The sequence below is a fragment of the Electrophorus electricus genome, chromosome 8, assembly GCF_041902795.1.
Source record: "Electrophorus electricus isolate QZ-2024a chromosome 8, ASM4190279v1, whole genome shotgun sequence".
Taxonomy (NCBI): domain Eukaryota; kingdom Metazoa; phylum Chordata; class Actinopteri; order Gymnotiformes; family Gymnotidae; genus Electrophorus; species Electrophorus electricus.
In genome coordinates this window covers 25,930,540-25,949,698 of record NC_137504.1, presented here as the reverse complement: position 1 = coordinate 25,949,698, position 19,159 = coordinate 25,930,540, and the positions used below count along the sequence as shown (strand labels likewise).

At 47.1% G+C, this 19,159-nt stretch overlaps 1 protein-coding gene across 6 annotated transcripts in view; it reads right to left on the bottom strand.

Moving 5' to 3' along the window:
- astn2 (astrotactin 2) overlaps positions 1–19,159 on the bottom strand; it is a 266,754-nt gene that overhangs the window by 4,972 nt on the left and 242,623 nt on the right. For 3 of the 6 annotated variants that reach the window (XM_035526958.2, XM_035526959.2, XM_081720221.1), the window contains 3 exons: positions 8,320–8,461; positions 635–735; positions 96–279 (listed from right to left, as the gene is read on the bottom strand). In XM_035526958.2, the coding sequence (XP_035382851.2) occupies positions 96–279; positions 635–735; positions 8,320–8,461 (427 nt within the window). Of the gene's footprint in view, positions 1–95; positions 280–454; positions 801–8,319; positions 8,462–14,351; positions 14,754–19,159 lie in introns of those variants that run through there. The other 3 variants (XR_014125159.1, XM_081720222.1, XR_014125160.1) reach the window with 3 other exon arrangements.

Genomic DNA, 19,159 nt, shown 5'->3' with positions numbered 1-19,159 from the left:
ACATAAAGCAGACGGATGAAGAAGAATGGCCACTTTCAAGCACGCTTAGGGAGAGGGGTAGATATCTGAATAGGCTTGCAGCGTCACTCTCTCACCTGGGCCCGAGCTCGTCCTCGCTCCTCCAGACGAAGTCTCCAAACTTTTCGTAGTGCGAGTTGTAGTGGTGCTGTACCCGGTACAGCACGGGCGGAGAGACCTCCATCAGCGTGTTGTAGGCCGTCTGCTGCTCCTTGCCACTGGTGTAGCCATTGTAGAGGTTGTACACCTTGTCCGCTAGCTCTGTTTAAAGGGGCAGAGGAGAGGAGATGGCCTTTGATTTTTAGAATATTTTAGCCTTTGATTGGATGAATGGAATCGCTTATTGTGGAGTCGGCAGAAGCCCGGATATCGGACTTTGCCTTCTGGCTGCCAGCGTGACCTGAAAGGGAACGCCTCGGCCGGGTGAGATGCTCACCTGCCCGCTCACCATCGGCCCGCCGCTGTATGGCTCATCGTTCATTCACGCCCGCGGCAGCAGTCGTGAACGTGCAATCTGCTGATACGGATCAGAAGAGTGGAGGGCTGGGGGGTGGGGGGGGGGGTGGATGCAGGGAGGGCGGAGGCGCGGAGGGTGGAGGCCTGGACGGGGGCTTACCTTCTGCTCTGCTGTCATCCACCATTGGGCAGGACGTGCGCACGGTCACATAGCTGGACTCCGAACGACTGCCCCGGCTGTCCACGGCATAGAGGGTAAACCTGAGAGAGAGAAGAGGAAACGTGGAAAGAAAGAGTCAGCGAGAAAGAGACATTTAGACAGAAAGCTAGACATACAACAAGAGAGCAAATAAAAGAGGAGAAGATGGCAATAGACAGATGACAGAGACAAAGAGACATGAAAAAATAGAGAGAGAAGAACAAACCAGATAAGAGAGAGACCCCTGTATACCACAAAAGCTGGACACAACACTCAGCTCATAAAATCACAGAGGCAAAGGCCGCAGACAGAGAGAGCATCAGTCTGACGGAGGGAACAGATCTGGGCAACACTGTGGCAGTGGGACAAAAAGACGCTTTTCAAATCCTGAATGACTTGTTACAACTGCTGTCAGAAGAGAGCCATTACAAACGCGTTAGCAAACCAGAAAGCCAGCACCTGGTCTCTGCTGAACCAGGGCCCATTATCTTTTTGCACCTCAACCTGGCAGGCGGGTGTGCCGGCCGGCCGGCAAACCCCCAACACGTCTGGCCCGTGGTAGAGCGGCGGCCCCTCCGCCATGAGCCGAGGTGCCAAGAGGGTGAACTCGCCGCCCCACAGGGCCGCTCTTCCTCTCATGTGCGGTCGGCAAGCACGGGACTCCCGGTGGAAAGGGGAAAAAAAAAAAAGAAAAAGAAAAAACTGAAGGAACCCACACCCCCCCACCATCTCTGTAACTCACAACAGACGCATGCGGGGCTCTGCGAGATTCCGAAGGATTCTGTTACGTGTGGAAATGGCCCTGGCGAACGGACAATAAAAAAGGAGAGAAGAAAAAAGAAAGAAAGTTAAAAAAAGGGCTGGCCATTACGGCTAATAGCGGCTTAAATGGGACTCCCACTTCCTATAATGACGGAGTTCCGCTCGGCAAATACAAAACACATTAAAGCTTGGGGCCTGTGTGTTCTCGGACCACCCAGCACCCCAAAACGATGCTCAGATGCTTTAGACGTGAACGCCTCATGTGTATGTGGTCAGAACCTGCCAGGTGATCCCACAGAGGAGTTTAGTGCAGCTTCTCAGCATGAGCCTGTGCTGTGAGGGGGTTTAAACACTAGTGTATGATATCAGCACTGTATCTTGTGTTCTACATAGTATAAAGTTGTGAGGTGACTGTGCCATGCTGGGCTGGGAAAAAGTGTCCAGTGGTGTGACCATGGGTGCTAACATCACATGACAGAAGAGTCCATTGCTGTGACCATGGGTGCTAACATCGCATGACAGAAGGGTCCAGTGGTGTGACCATGTGTGCTAACATCACATGACAGAAGGGTCCAGTGGTGTGACCATGTGTGCTAACATCACATGACAGAAGGGTCCAGTGGTGTGACCATGTGTGCTAACATCGCATGACAGAAGGGTCCAGTGGTGTGACCATGTGTGCTAACATCGCATGACAGAAGGGTCCAGTGGTGTGACCATGAGTGCTAACATCGCATGACAGAAGGGTCCAGTGGTGTGACCATGAGTGCTAACATCGCATGACAGAAGGGTCCAGTGGTGTGACCATGTGTGCTAACATCACATGACAGAAGGGTCCAGTGGTGTGACCATGTGTGCTAACATCACATGACAGAAGGGTCCATTGGTGTGACCATGTGTGCTAACATCGCATGACAGAAGGGTCCAGTAGTGTGACCATGTGTGCTAACATCACATGACAGAAGGGTCCAGTGGTGTGACCATGTGTGCTAACATCGCATGACAGAAGGGTCCAGTGGTGTGACCATGAGTGCTAACATCGCATGACAGAAGGGTCCAGTGGTGTGACCATGAGTGCTAACATCGCATGACAGAAGGGTCCAGTGGTGTGACCATGTGTGCTAACATCACATGACAGAAGGGTCCAGTGGTGTGACCATGTGTGCTAACATCACATGACAGAAGGGTCCAGTGGTGTGACCATGTGTGCTAACATCGCATGACAGAAGGGTCCAGTGGTGTGACCATGTGTGCTAACATCGCATGACAGAAGGGTCCAGTGGTGTGACCATGAGTGCTAACATCGCATGACAGAAGGGTCCAGTGGTGTGACCATGTGTGCTAACATCGCATGACAGAAGGGTCCAGTGGTGTGACCATGTGTGCTAACATCACATGACAGAAGGGTCCATTGGTGTGACCATGAGTGCTAACATCGCATGACAGAAGGGTCCAGTGGTGTGACCATGAGTGCTAACATCGCATGACAGAAGGGTCCAGTGGTGTGACCATGTGTGCTAACATCACATGACAGAAGGGTCCAGTGGTGTGACCATGTGTGCTAACATCACATGACAGAAGGGTCCAGTGGTGTGACCATGTGTGCTAACATCGCATGACAGAAGGGTCCAGTGGTGTGACCATGTGTGCTAACATCGCATGACAGAAGGGTCCAGTGGTGTGACCATGAGTGCTAACATCGCATGACAGAAGGGTCCAGTGGTGTGACCATGTGTGCTAACATCGCATGACAGAAGGGTCCAGTGGTGTGACCATGTGTGCTAACATCACATGACAGAAGGGTCCATTGGTGTGACCATGGGTGCTAACATCGCATGACAGAAGGGTCCAGTGGTGTGACCATGAGTGCTAACATCACATGATAGAAGCAGGGTGTTTTTGCTAGTTTTTCATTTAAGTATTTACTGCTTGTGACTCTAAAGGGCATCCACACACAAGCCCCCACCCACCACCATCCAAATGACAATTCTCCCTCCTAGCAAGATATTCCTCTACATGGCACAATTGCAAAACTGCATCTTTGTCTTTTCTTTGGGAAACCATCCACCAATACCACCAAGTGATTGCTTTGTTTGTAATATGGCCTGTTTTTGCATGGCTCACATACTTTGCCTCGTCTTGTTATTCATGGACAGACACGGATGGCATTCCTCCCCCAAACCTCATAAAGAGCCATCTCCTCACATCCCTCCCATCCCAACAAAGCCTCCTCACAGCAAACGCACTGTTTGAATTACGTGGTTTCTTGCCCAGTGAAGACAGGGGTCGGTCTGTGTGTGCATTTGCTTCTATCAGACAATTTGTAAAGTTTAGTTTAGGGGTTTGAGGTAGGGGACTGTCAGCTTGGTGTTGTTCTTTTTCTTGGGTATTGGCAAAGATTTTTTTAATCTGCAGTTTAAAAAGGCCAGTGGAGTGGAGCTAATACGCACACACACACACTCCCACACACACACACACACACACACACACACACACACACGTGTATATATGTTCTGTTCTGGAAAAGGCTGCATCCATAGCAAATCAACTCTACATTCTACATCTCTACATGTATTCCAATATCTGTTGAATTCCAACACAGTCATACTTCATTCTACTTAATGAGGTAGTGCTTAGGTGTGCACCTGAACCAAAGCAATGGCAAACACGAGTGGAGAGCATGCTAAGACACATGAGAGCTATGAATTAAAAATCAGGTTATACCACTAAATATCAATTTCTGAACTCTTCATACCTTACATTAGTATCGTACATGAACTTGTTTTCTGTGCATCATTTGAGGTCTGAAAACATTGCATCTGTTTTGCTCTTTTAACCAGTTGTCATTTTCTGCAAATAAATGCTCTATTTTTATTTGAAATTTGGGATAAATGGAGAAATGTTGTTTCATTTGACTCAAACACACACCTATAAATAGTAAAATGAGAAACTGATTATTTCTCTCCTCCCCCCCACTCTCCTAAGACTCTGGTATAGTCCGACTCTGAGTCTGTGGTGCTCTGCAAACAATTGGCACTGATAACCATCGGCTGGAAGAACAAAGCCTGTTCGCCGTCGAGCTCGCCAAATAGAATGTCAAAACACCAGGGAAAATACTGGCAAAACACACTTGGCTTTTCCACCCCCTGCTAGGCACAGTCACGCAGACACACACACACACACACACACACACACACATACACACACACGCATACACACACAAACACACAGATTAGTGATTGAGGACACAGTGCAGAGGTGGTCTGACTCTTTGAGCAGCTAGCTGGTGCAGAGCACAGAGTATCCTTCAAGTCGTACATCTGCAGGGTTCCTCATTCATCAAAAAACGGATGGGGTCTGTATGTTCCCATGACGGAAGGTTACTGTGGCAAGGAGTCGTTTGGAGAGAAAATGTCACTGGAAAATTATAAAAACACACTATTGCTTTGAGTTATTAAGCGATTAGAGAACACATTCCGATCTGCGGTGGAGTTAGAAGCCCTGTACTCTATCGTGCTTGGGGAATATGTCCTTCACCTTCCCATACAGCTTATCAGCCTTTCCCGTTTCTCCCAACAGGCCGACCGCTGCCATGACGTCATCTTAGGTCCATTCATTCCAGACACTTTTATTTTTGGAGTCAATTCTAATCTTCCTCGTTGTTGCTTTTTGTAGTAGTACTTTAGGTAGATGGTGCGGGATGGCGAAGATCAGTTTACACAAAGCCCGCCTCTGAAGCATTCTAACTGGGCCTCGGAAGCCACGCTCCGGGCATCTGAAGCCAAGGAACTTGCTGAACTCGATCTGATTAAAAAATCACTTTCCAGATGGACCGTGGACGTGAGACATTTGCGCCGTATGGACAGATGTGAAAGAATGCTGCTGGGGGCGAAGGGGAAGCCCGGGCTGTGGACCTCGCTGGGACGTTAACAATCCACCATCTGAGCCTTCTGTAGGCAGTAGGCCTGAGGGTGAGTGGAAGAATTCAAAGATCTTGTCAATAAAAGCAATTTGAATAGACTTTCAGTGGGAGGCTCGTCAGACATCAACGATTTTGTGTTTTGTGCTCAAATAATATATATCTTTCTGCTTCTAGGTTTTTCTTCAGATTGTTTTCATACCTGATAAAAGCCAAATTCAGTCACTTCTACGATGTCTAAAATCTACTGATGTTTTGTCAAATGACTGATAGCAGTGAAAACAAATATGTAAGGGGATATATGAGATGTGATCTTCGTCCAGAGGGGGTTGGATCCTTGGCCTTAGAACAGGAGTTGCATGCAACTCTATCGTTTAGCCCATAGCCCAAGCCCTTGCCTGTCTTATCATATTTTTTAATGCTAGTGGGTTTGATTTATTTTGCCCTCTACAAGACTCCGTCTGTCTATTTTAAGCTACATCAAAAGGTCAATGTCAGATCATTCATTCACGTGGGAATGAGCAAATCCGCATCTTATCTGCTGCATTTTACATTTTTCACGAGCCTTTTGGATCTGTTGAGGTTTTTTTCTGTTGTGCTTTTCTGGATGTGCCTTCAGGCTGGAGCCAGGAGAAAAAAAATGTTTAGCGTACAAGAGGTTCGCACAAGTAATTCAAAAGACATTTAAGCAATCTTCTCCTGATTAAGAGAGCCTCAGCTCACGAGGCTGAGTGTTTACACTGACAGTTTTATGGATGTCCAGGAGGAGTCAGGCCTGCCATGACGGCATCGGGCATCAAGCTCCATGCTGGCATCAGGTATATGACTCCCACACTGTCTCATTGGTGAAGTCAGTGACTCTCTCTTCAGCTGAACTTGGCTGTCACCACCACCACGTGACCTCTGATGAGAATAAAGCGGAATAAACTGGGCCTTGAATGGTCCCCCAACACAATGCATATTGCTCGTGTACACATTTGCATTTCAGAAGTCACTTTGGTGTCTGATAGTGACAGCACAGCCAAATGCTCTGTTACACACTACTCTATTCCTGAGCAAAGTGTTCTGACTGTGGCACGACTTCGTTCTGAGAAGACTAAGCCTGCTTGTACACCGGTTTGAGGTACTGTAAATAGGGCTTAATCTTTTAAAAATTTCTTTTATTTTATTACACCATGAGAACACTGTGACCGGACTTGGGACTCAGTAAGAAAAAGGAAGAGAAGGAAGCTGATGCATAAAACCAAAAAAAACAAAACAACCAGCCGCACAGCAGTTGGAGACACTCTGAAACACTCTGAAACCAGTACAAAGTGTTGTAGACTGCCAGCCGACTCCCTGTTATCAGTGGTAATTCAGTCTGAAGTTGATTTTATGAGGGTTGGACACAGGACTGGTTAAATATGCGTTCCATGGTCTGTCCCCAGAGCTCTTTTGGGGCTTCCAAATTTGGTACGTTCTCATGAAAATAAAATTGACTAGAAGCATCTGATTAAATAGGAAGGGGGAAAAAAAAATCACATCAGTGATTCACCAAATCTGATTTACAAGGTTTTTTTTTTTCCAGGCTTTTCTTTTGATTCTTCACCTTTGGATTAAGTTGTTTAAGATGCAGAAAAAAGCGGATTTTCAATAGACTTTAATCTGCGCTTGTTCCCACTACAAACGCTGTTTAGGTTTCGACTCAGAAGCACTGTGAGAGGGCAAAAGTGAACGAGGTGTTTGTCTGGTAATGGATCGGTAAATATGCACATACTGACTCTCTCTCTCTCTCTCTCTCTCTCTCTCTCTCTCTCTCTCTCTCTCTCTCTCTCTCGCTGCGTTCAGTAAACGTTAAAGGTCTCACAGTGTTCAGTTGCGCAGGAGGATCTTGTGTGAGTGGAAGATCATCATTTCGGAGTAGCCGGCCAAATATGTTTTTGTGACACAAGAAGACGCCAGTTCCAAGGAGTTTCTCTTGTTGCTCCCTGCTCCAGCGTTGTGAGAATACAGGAGTTCAGAGGAAGCCGTCAACCTCCCAAGTCTCGTCACAGCATGAAAGTGAGATGCGTGCAATATGAAATGGCTGACCAAAACAACAGGCCCGCACACGTCTCCATTCTCCTTAGCCGGAAAACCATTCCCCTTCTGATCTCTCTAATTCACCGTGGCCGTGTTATTCCCCATTGCAAAACCCAGCATTGCCGAGACCACAATATGCTCATGCTAATAAAATCCAGCGGCTCCTTTAACTGAAAGAAAGAGCGCTTTCGTTCCAAACAAACAACATGGCTGCCATAAACGAGAAACACTCCAAACAGGATGTGGCAACGCACCCTTTGCTTAGGACGAGGGTCGGAGAGACCCAGACATAATAGACCTTTCTTTTCTTTTATTTTTTAATGAATTCTTTTTCACTGATTCTTTTCATGCCTTTACTCTACTACTTTTGTGAATCCCATTAGTTATAAATCGAGGCGGGTCGGGCAACAGTGCACGTAAACATCAGACGGTCACACAACTTTCAGACTGGCTTCTGAATAGGTCCCCACTGCCTATCAACAGAGGGCCTGTTCCATGCCATACCACTTCAGCAGCTGCATATATAGACTTATATGACCAGTTTATCCTCACATTAAAAGAAATCAAATCACTCAATAAGGAAATCTCTTCATCCCCACAGACTGTATCGCGGATGAGATTCCCTGCATAGTTGCTGGTCGTGTGTCTTTCTTGCTGTGATATATACAGCTACATATACACATGTTCCTCGCTGGGGTTTCAGTGTAGACATTCTGATTTTGATCCAGTCTGTGCATAAGCACAACGAAGGCATCGTCACAACAGAAAACGGCTAGTAAGACGGATGATGCATTTGCATCAGAATATGTCCGAGTTGGGACATAGATGAACAGTTTGGCGAGTTTGCAACTGAATGTGAGGGTGCGCAGGAGTAGAGAGGAGATGGCAGAGGGAACTTCCTTACTTGTAGAGACTGTCAGGCTCCAGGCACCTGAGGATGAGTGAGTAGATGACTGTGTGAGGGTGGTCCCCTGTCCTCCTTCCTGGGACCACACAGGAGGAACCCAAACCTGAGAAAAGGTCGTCCACCAGACTCAGCACCTCTCCTGAGAGAGAGAGAGAGAGAGAGAGAGAGAGAGAGAGAGAGAGAGAGAGGGATATGCAACTGTGAATCTTTCATTATCTGCTCTTGATATGAGTATTCTCAACATTCTTTCATCAGAGCCTGTTACCAAAGTGCTGACTCAGCTCGTCTCATGTGCACTGAAATGCTTTTTAGGAAACACCAGTTCTATATTTGTGCTTTGTTTTTTTGTTTTGTTTTTTTTGTTTGTTTTTTGAGGTGAAACATTACATTATTGTTAGCACCCTTGTGTCTTGTAAACAGAGGCTGACTACCAGACTTCCCAAGACCGCATACAGGAAAAAGGCAATTCTCCAACAAAACAGTTCCGAGCACTTCCCAGGGACCAGAAAAATGTCAAAAAAACCCCCAGCAAAACATCTACCAGAGTCTCACTCTCGGCCTGACTCTGGTAGACACACACGTGCTGTAGCCTCATGTTAGTTAGTGATGTGCGCCAAAGTACATATCAGCATGGCATGATGGGTCTGGACTGTGTGAAACACAGGAACAGTGGCCGAAAGAAGGTCTAGGAAAACGTGTGGGGTGGGGAGAGGAGGGGGGTCTGAACATTTGCCACTTTCCCAGAAAACAGTCTGAATAAGGAAGGTTTCCTGCACATAGGCTGACAACTGGAGACAGCCCAAGTCTCTTTTCCTAAGGTCTCAGAGCCCTTTGCGTTCTCTCAGGGAGCCGCCGCGTCTCCAGAACTTTTGTATATTTTACAAACTTGACATTAATTAAACAGAAAACAATGGAATGGCAGCTTGACATTAGACCACAAAGAGACCCATGTTGAATCATTCAAATGATGGAACGTCTCGAATTCATGCATAGTTTCCTCTGTTCCCAGAAATCCAAACATCTTATGTTCTATATGATACTATATATCATCCACATTTCCCACCAAGCTGACTATGAAAACAAAGCATGATAAATATTCCTACACTCCATAAGATGTATTTAATGCAAAATTAGACTATGGTTGCGGAAGGCTTCAATGACAGATATTTTATCCCTCTACCCTCTTTGGGGTGCAGTAATGTATACGTGCATACGCAGGGTAATGTGCAGGGTTAAAGCTACAGGGTAATTTAAAAAAATAACCAAAAAGCAAGACGCATCAGAGTGAACATACAGTTTCTGAACATGGCATGCTGATCCAGAGGTAAACAGCCAATGCTGAGTCTACAGTAAGAGCCACTAGCCTAAAGTTCATCCTTGTGTTAATCCACGGTGAAGGCTCGACTGCAAATTTGGGAACAAATGATCATGAGAGCCGGGGGGGCCCAAGAGGGCCAGAATGGTAACGATGGGCCTCAGTGGAGGCACGGCCTCTTCACTGTGCTTCTCTTCATCCCGCCAGCTCTGTGTTATGGCCTAGTCCACACTGACACGGGTATATGGGAGAACGCACACGCTTTCATATATTAAACCCATTCCTCTGCACTAAAATCTTTAACATCTTTTCAAATCTGCTCTCCAAAGTGTGTAATTCCGAAAACGCAGTGCTGGCGCTTTAATGTGGCTAAAGAAAAATGTAACTTTTAGAAAATACTAATGCATGGTTGTCATGTGACTTCCCCAGTTCCTGGGGTTTTAACTTTATGTTTACTTGCATGGCTTCTTTATTTGCCCAGACAAAGAAGCATCTCTTCGCGTCAGCTGCTCCACCGTAGCATGTAAAGAAAGTACTGTGGAAATGACATAGGGGTCATAGGTCACCTGTCACCTTTGCCATTGTTTTTGTGTTTTATTGGGGACGAAGAACTTAACGAAAACGGGCTGTACACGCCAGGGTCGCCAAAACACAAAAACGGTGTGTTCCACTTTACCCATGTTAGTGTTGACTAAGCCTATGATGAATGTTCTGTTGGACTGATGTGAAAGTCACATAAATTCCGATCTGGCTGTTCAGACCGAGTCATATTGCTGAACTGTATCAGATACGTATCGGATTTCAGTACTGCATACGAAAGTGTCCTAAACATACACTAAAAATGTCAGATTCAATGTATTGTTACTATTCACACTGCCATACAGATAACACATCTGTGTGACATGAAGAAAAAGAGCGGATTTAGGCCACTTTGACGTCTTGCTGTGTGAATGTAGCCTTATACTATTCTCCTCCTGGGTTTTCCGACGGGTCCAGGTGGTAAAGCAGGGCCAAACTCAATCTCTTAGTATAGCCTAGCACAGCTCTCTCTTACTGCCACTGTGATTCAGCCTTCAACCAAACTATCCAACGCTGACAGCGCAGAACACATCTTCAGGCAAAACTTGCAGGGACTGTAAAAAGCGAGGGCACCTTTTACTGGCTTTCATACGGACGAAGCCGGAAGAGCAGCTACAGCCAGTGGTTCCCTGGGAGGACCGTGAGCCGTGGCGCGCTTCATACGAGGTGGCACGTACTAATCCCTGCAAATCCGAAACCCCCCCCAAGTCCTGTTGCCACGTAAGCTGAAGCAACAGACCCATCAATTCACGTCACACTTTACAACACTTTCGCTACTCTGCAGTGTTTGATGGGAGGGCACGCTGGACGGAAGACGGATCTCTGACAGAAGCCACATTGTCTTGGTGAAGGAAAAAAAAACAAAAAACAGTCCCCCCGTTTGCGATGCGGTGCAGGCAGACGGCTCCTCAGCCACGGCCTAACGTAAACACCGCTGTTATGATTTCCCCGTCCGTGTGGCCTCGGTCTGAACAAGACGACCACTGAGGGAGGGGTTATGGAACATATCTGCTGCTCCGCCCCCGCCGTGAGCCCAGAAGGGCCGCATGGTTCCTGTTAAACCTTAATTGCGCGCACACACACACACACACACACACACACACACACATCCTCTGAGCACTCCATGATTATATAAATGACACTTTTATGACTTTTCCCCTTAACTCCCTTTTTCTGGAGTTACCAAAAAAAAAAAAAAAAATTACAAACAAAAATTACAACCATCCCAAGTTCTGCTAGCTCCGCACAATGTGTGGGGCTGTTAGCCCTGGTATCTGCTCGCTTTCCTCCTGCGATGAGAAGTGTTGGGGGGTTTCAGATTGAATATTGATATGACAGCTCTTTTTCTTCCGCCAGCCTCTCACGCACTGGCACAAGCATGCAGGGAATGCAGCGGCGAAGCCAGAGCTCGGCAGCTTCCTGACAGCCCCGCACTGAGACAGCCCATACCGGGGGGACGGGAGACAGGGAAACGCACAAAGAAAAGGGTGTGTGTGTGTGTGTGTGTGTGTGTGTGCGTGCGTGCGTGCGTGTGAGTGTGTGTGTGTGTGTGTGTGTGTGTGTGTGCGTGCGTGTGAGTGTGTGTGTGTGTGTGTGTGTGTGTGTGTGTGCATGCGCGCGCATGTGTCTGGGTGCGTGTGTGTGTGTGTGTGTGCGCGTATGTCTGTGCGCGCGCGTGTGTGTGTGTGCGTGTGTGAGTGTGTGTGTGCGCGCGTATGTCTGTGCGCGCGCGCGTGTGTGTGTGCGTGTGTGAGTGTGTGTGTGCGTGTGTGTGGGTGTGAGTGTGTGTGTGCGTGTGTGTGGGTGTGTGTGTGCGTGTGTGTGGGTGTGCGCGTATGTCTGTGCGCGCGCGCGTGTGTGTGTGCGTGTGTGAGTGTGTGTGTGCGTGTGTGTGCGTGTGTGTGGGTGTGAGTGTGTGTGTGCGTGTGTGTGGGTGTGAGTGTGTGTGTGCGTGTGTGTGGGTGTGAGTGTGTGTGTGCGTGTGTGAGTGTGTGTGTGTGGGTGTGAGTGTGTGTGTGCGTGTGTGTGGGTGTGAGTGTGTGTGTGCGTGTGTGTGGGTGTGAGTGTGTGTGTGCGTGTGTGTGGGTGTGAGTGTGTGTGTGCGTGTGTGTGAGTGTGTGTGTGCGTGTGTGTGGGTGTGTGTGCGTGTGTGTGGGTGTGAGTGTGTGTGTGTGTGTGTGTGTGCGTGTGTGTGGGTGTGTGTGCGTGTGTGTGGGTGTGAGTGTGTGTGTGCGCGTGTGTGTGCGTGTGTGTGGGTGTGAGTGTGTGTGTGCGTGTGTGTGGGTGTGAGTGTGTGTGTGCGTGTGTGTGGGTGTGAGTGTGTGTGTGCGTGTGTGTGGGTGTGAGTGTGTGTGTGCGTGTGTGTGAGTGTGTGTGTGCGTGTGTGTGGGTGTGTGTGCGTGTGTGTGGGTGTGTGTGGGTGTGAGTGTGTGTGTGCGTGTGTGTGGGTGTGTGTGCGTGTGTGCGTGCGTGTGTGTGGGTGTGAGTGTGTGTGTGCGTGTGTGAGTGTGTGTGTGCGTGTGTGTGGGTGTGAGTGTGTGTGTGCGTGTGTGTGGGTGTGAGTGTGTGTGTGCGTGTGTGAGTGTGTGTGTGCGTGTGTGTGGGTGTGAGTGTGTGTGTGCGTGTGTGTGGGTGGGTGGGTAGGTGGGTGTAAGGAGTGTTGAAAGGGGGACAGGAGACGAAATATTCAGTTGAAGTTTTATGTTTCTGGATGCGGTTTGGATCAAAATAATATTTTTGCATGTTTTGATAATCAGAATAAATCACGAGCCCAAGCCGTGACTGGGAAGCACAGACAGAGGACCACATTCGGAATCGCCGCGTTATCTGGAAAGGTTAAACAGGACAGTGGATAAAGCTGCAGTCTGCGCTTGCCTGCTCTCCCCGTATGGATGGAGCTCGGCAGGTTGCTGGGAGCAGAGGGCATATATGTGGAGGCAGAGGTCTGTGCTCACTGTCATCTTCCATTGACACCTACTGTGGAGTGCTGCCTCTGTTATGCTCACAGCCATCATTCATCATACACACCTACACATGTACACACTCCACACAAGTCCCCCTCATAAAAGTTGCATGGGTTTCACAGCCACATGTCCTGCATGAGCGTGTGTGTGTGTGTGTGTCTGTGTGCGTGTGTGTGTGTGTAAGTGCGTGCGTGCGTGTGTGCGCGCGCGTGTGTCTGTGTGCGTGTGTGTAAGTGTGTGTGTGTGTGTGTGTGTGCGTGCGTGCATGTGTCTGTGTGCGTGTGTGTGTGCGTGCGTGTATGTAAGTGTGCGTGTGTGTGTGTGTGCATGTGTCTGCGTGCGTGTGTGTGTATGTGTATGAGAAAGAGAGAGAGAGAGAGAGAGAGAGAGAGAGAGAGAGAGCGAGCAAGAGAAAGAGAGAGAGAAAGAGAGAGAGAGAGAGAGAGAAAGAGAGAGAGAGAGCGAGAGAGAGACATGCATTCTGAAACAAGATGCCATCCAGACGGTGACAACTGCAGAGCTCCTGTACGTCCCTGACAGGAAGCACTGGGTTTGTAAAGAGGTTATTGCCCACCTCACAAGCCATGTGTCATAAAAATGTCACTCCACAGAAATGACAGTGGCATCTTAGAGATGCACCCAGTAGGCCCCCTGCCTCCTCCTCTGAGCGCCACTGCACACTCTTCTGCTCTGCTTATCCCTCCGTTTCATGTACTCTGGTCACCTGGCCAACAGTCTCGCAACTCCACATGTTAAAAAGATCAAAATGTTCGAGTGGTCATTGTAAGCTGTCAAACGAGCCCCTTTATGAATCATAAATTAAAAAATGAAGTCATGACACTCTAGAAAAGTACGTTCTTAGTTAATGTCACATTTGTTGGCTGCACATGTGAAACAAACAATCAACAAACACCTCCATGGGATGTGTATAGTCATGGATGTGTCTTACCTTTTCTGTCTATGTGCAAACCACTACTAGTTTACTATTCCTATAACCAATCCTTGTTCCTTTTTGTACAATAAGCTTGAATCACAACCATCCATGTTTCCTGAGTCCAGTGTCATTGTGGTGCTTCTTTCATACTCTAAATTCTAGAGCCAGGTGACCCCATCTAACCCTAGAAGCAGTTTTAACCAAGCAATCACTCCCTCTGCCAACCTCCAACGCTCACCCCCTTTCCCGGTCTGGTGTGCCCGGATGCCCACAAGCCTCCACAGCTGGTGAGCCAGCTCCCCGGCCCGGCCCGGCCCGGCCTCGTCCTGGCAGGGTGCTGCTTCACCTCACCTCACCCCTCTTAGCTAATACTGCCCCCCTTGCCAAGGCGGGCAGAGGGAGAGACCACCCCACGCTGAGCTGACTGTCCGTCTGTCTCCATTCATACACACCGAGGAGAGGAGGAAGAGGGGAAAAGAAGAGCTGAAAGAAAAAAAAAGAAGAAAAGAAGATGAGAGAAGAGAAGAGAAGAGAAGAGAAGAGAAGAGAAGAGAAGAGAAGAGGGGAAGGTCACGCTTCCATTCCATATAGAATTCTACTGCCCATCTTCTCCTGCGACCTCGGCAGAGAGATAGTGTTTCTGTAAAAAAAAGAAAAGAAAGAAAAGCTCTAATCTCAGGGTGTGAGTGCAGGGGACTCCGGGAGGAGCTGCTGAAGTGAAAACAGTTCATTTCTCTTTCAGCCTACAGAAATCGTACATCCAAAACCCATACATGCCATTTATCACCATCATTGACTACTATGGAAACAGTGGGGTGCTATGGAAACTGCAAATGTGGGATGTCCCCTTGTATACCATTTAGCAATTTCTCATAAATCTGAGATCATCAGTTGATATTTGAACACAGAATTGTGAAATCTGGAAGATATGGCCTTATTTGACATTTCACATTCTGAATCATCTGAAAGTGATAAAAAACAAACAAAATGCTGCAAAATAGATTAATAAACCGAACAGCCACAGTCATATGTGGGTACAATCAAGCCATTGCAATTTCTATGTGAAAACCATATTGTGTGGGGGTGGAGGAGACCAAAAGGTGGGCGTGTCCATGCATTGAATGATGGACAGGTTGGGCAATATCACGCACAACAGCATGTAGCCCGCGCAGTTGTGGTGTGCATCTTCCGTCACCTGTTCTGCACTGGCACCACCCACTTGCAGCTCCTTACACCACCTACCTTACAGGTGTCACATCTAGACACTCCGTTCTATTCTTCTGCTTTTTGGGAGAGATTATAAAATTTGAGATGGAATGACTTTTACTGTGCCATTTGCCTAATAGTGCGTTTCAGTGAACTAGATACCAGCTATACCACACCCTCTCTCCACGTGAGTGGTCTGTTCTGTCAGTCCAAAGGGGGTGGTTTTGATTGTCAACTGTAACAGACACCCTTGACTATTGTAGGACCACATGAACCTATTGTGACCCCTGTTCTCAACTCCATATAAATATCACCCTAATTGGACTAAGCAGTCTAAATTAAACAACTCTGGCAGTTTCCAGTGTCAACATGATGCCCTTGAGGGTAACAAAAACACAAGCAAACATTTGCTCCTAATAAGTGCAACATCTGCTAAAAACATTGCTCCAGGTTTTGAAAGGCAAACAACAGCTTAACTGCAAGATAACCAGAATGCACATGGTGCCGCGGGGGTCATGCCGACCACGGCCTCGCCCGGGATCACTGGGACGTGCCTCAGCCTGACAGGCTTGTACCTGTCAAGAAGGCCTGTCAGGGAGGCCTGTCTGTGCAACTGTGAGCTCCACGCAGCTGGTGGAGGTTAGCTGAGAAACGGCATTACTGGGGAAGTGCGCCGTGTGATCTGGAGTTGGTGCATCGATTAAAACCTCATGCCACAAATAGGAGGTGACCCCTCGACAGCAAATATGTAGACGGAACAAATCCCAGGCCATTCTGTGGGAGAAGAGAGAGAGAGAGTGAGAGAGAGAGAGAGAGAGAGAGGAAAGTGGGGTACTGAAAGCTCATCCTCCACTTTACCACACTGCACTCCTCTCTGCTCTGCAACTGGAGTTATTCTACAGACATCTGGCAGACAAGGGAGACCAGTCTGACTTAACACTTACTACACACTGTATGTCTTACTTACTGGCAGTGTGGCATGGAAGTGGTGAAAACCAGGCGCCAGCAGAAGGATTCTTACTTCAGAACACATTCACCAGAGGTGAATTCCAACAACACCGAGAGTAAAAGGAACATCTGAAACCCCCCAAAAAGTGCACACACGAGGCTGTTGTGCTACAACCGGCCAGTTGTTGTTTTCTCCTGTTTTCTTCACTTAGATCTGAGATCAGGGGGGCTGAGCCTAAATATGAACTGGAAGCCCAGAAACCACAAAACGAATTGCAAACGAACCACAAAACGAATTGCAGGATTGTAAGGCCACACTTCAGCCTCGTGTTTTCAGAGTATGTGGACTCGCTGAGCTTCTGCTGGCAGGATGAGTCAAAGAACTGTACTACAATGAAGTTACAAATGTCATTTTTGTTTTTTCATCAAAAATTTCAGACAGTAAACGAACCAATAAAACCCGTACTTAGGTAAAATGAGTTATCTCGCTGTCCAAAGTGCCAGTGTAAGTATCCTGAATCCAGGATCCCCAGTCTTGCCTCAAGCGCACGTGGTCGCCTCGGTGGTAGCACCAGCACGGCAGCCCTGCGCGTGCGCCTGCATCCTCTCGCTGTGACGAACTGCTCCCATGACAACGACTGCTCACAAGCGTCAGCTCACGAGGCTGCACTGGCGTGGTGAGCTGCGGCGGCCTCCATCCTGCTTGCCCTAAGTACACCCCCTCAGCTAAAGCCTGACTCCCAGACACAGGACTGCGCAGGGCTGATGCCAGCCTTTCCAAGCTACTGCCACAGTGCAGCGGAATCCACACCCCCTTGCAGTCGAACGCCTGAGAGGATGGGTGAGTCATTCCTGAATAGAGCCTCTTCATCTATTTCTGCTACTACCAAGTGCCCAAAACTAAACATAAGCCAACAAAACAGAAACGCACTCTAAACCACGCCACAACAGCACTTTCCCCCACGTTTTTGCAATTTAGCTTGGCAGGTTAAGCTCTGGTCTCCATCTTCTTAATGCACCAAGACTTTTGTCAGTTCAATTTATTTATTTATTTACTTTGAAAGGTCCCATCATGCAACACTCATTAGTTGCTGACAAAAAACAAAACAAAAAAAAGCCAAGATGATGATCTCGTTTTCTTTTTAAATGCCAGCATTAAAAGAAGAATTTGTTATTTACTGGTTTGGCAGGTAAAAGTAAGAGTAGAAAGGGTGGAAAAGAAAGGGTATAGAAGGTAGAAAAAAAATGAAATAAAGAGCAATAAAGGAAAGTGGGGCCATCCTAGACAGCTTCATCAATTGGACTGTTAACATGTCCATATCCAATTATTTCTCAGTCTGTTTACTAGAATATAACCAGAAAATATAGGAAATTGCATGTAATATTAAAAAAATAGAGTATTTAGTATGACCTCCCCTTACACTTTAGCAACAGCAGGAAAAGACTGGGAAAACTCAGTTCTGAGAGAAGCCTGGTAGCTATAATATACCAGAAGATTACTTCAGAAACTTCAGGACTTCCCAAAAGAGTTTAAAATGTGCTTAGTGCCAAGGGAGGCCACAGTAAATACTTGCAACTGTAGCCTATAGAAGCATTTTTTTTAAAGATATCTTTTTGTGTGTTTTTTAATATTACATGCAAATTTAATATATTTTCTGGTTATATTCTCTATTCTGTGTTTTTTTTAATTTTGTGTACAGGAAATTTTTGTGCATATTTCCTGTATTTTCTCTTTGTATCTTAACAATGAGACTGAGAAATAATTATATATGATCTTTATAGCGCTGGTAAAACAATCTGATACTGGTCAGCAGGACAAGGAAACTCCTCACTATGTACAGTGGGTTTCATCCCAAATCCCTTATGCTGAGACACTAATCGGAAGGAGGGGGGCCAAGGAGAGTGAGCATCAGACCCACAATCCAGGATGATCAAGATCCAGGAGTACACCAGGAAGATGGCACCCAGTGATGAAGTGCTTAGTGAATACCTCAGATGGCAGAAATCTGAGGATGATGGCAATGAGGAGGAGCTGAAGCCGTCATGGAAGGGTAAACCCCTGCACGATATGTGCCACCAGCCAATACAAGAATACAAGATCTATAGAGGCTGGGATCTACCACACCAGGCAGTACCCCAGACGCCCCTGAGAGAATCCAGCACATAACAGCTGGATGCAAGATGCCAGCAGGCAGGATGTACATGGAACACCTGAACCAAGTGGCTGGCATAGTATACAGAAAAATCTGTGCTGGGTACGGGCTGGAAGTTCCAAGGTCAAAGAGGGATATACCCCTGAAGGTGGTGGAGAATGACCAAGCTAATATCCTGTGGGACTTCCAGATACAGACTGACACAATGGTAATGGCTAACCAACCAGACATAGTGGTAGACCAACCAGACATAGTGATGGACAAACAGCAGAAGATAGTGTAGTGAAAAATGTAGCAATCCCAAGTCATATTAACATCAGGAACTAGGAACACGAGAAATACCAAGGGCTGAGAGAAGAGCTGGAACAACATTGGTTCCCGTAGTAATCGGAGCACTAGGGGCTATGACCCCAAACTGGGAGAATGTCTCCAACAGATCCCAGGAACAGCATCTGAGATCTCCATCCAGAAGAATGTAGTCCTGGGAACAGCTAAGATACTACACAGGACCCTCAAGCTCCCAGTAGAGGGCTCGAGCTTGAAGGAAAAAAGTTCTTGGAAGGGTGAGTGGAGAATTTATATATATATATATATATATATATATATATATATATATATATATATATATATATATATATATATACATATATATATATATATTCCTGTCTCACCCCTCCACTGGGTGGTCATGTCACACATATCAGATACCTGGGCACACACCACATATATAGATATATAG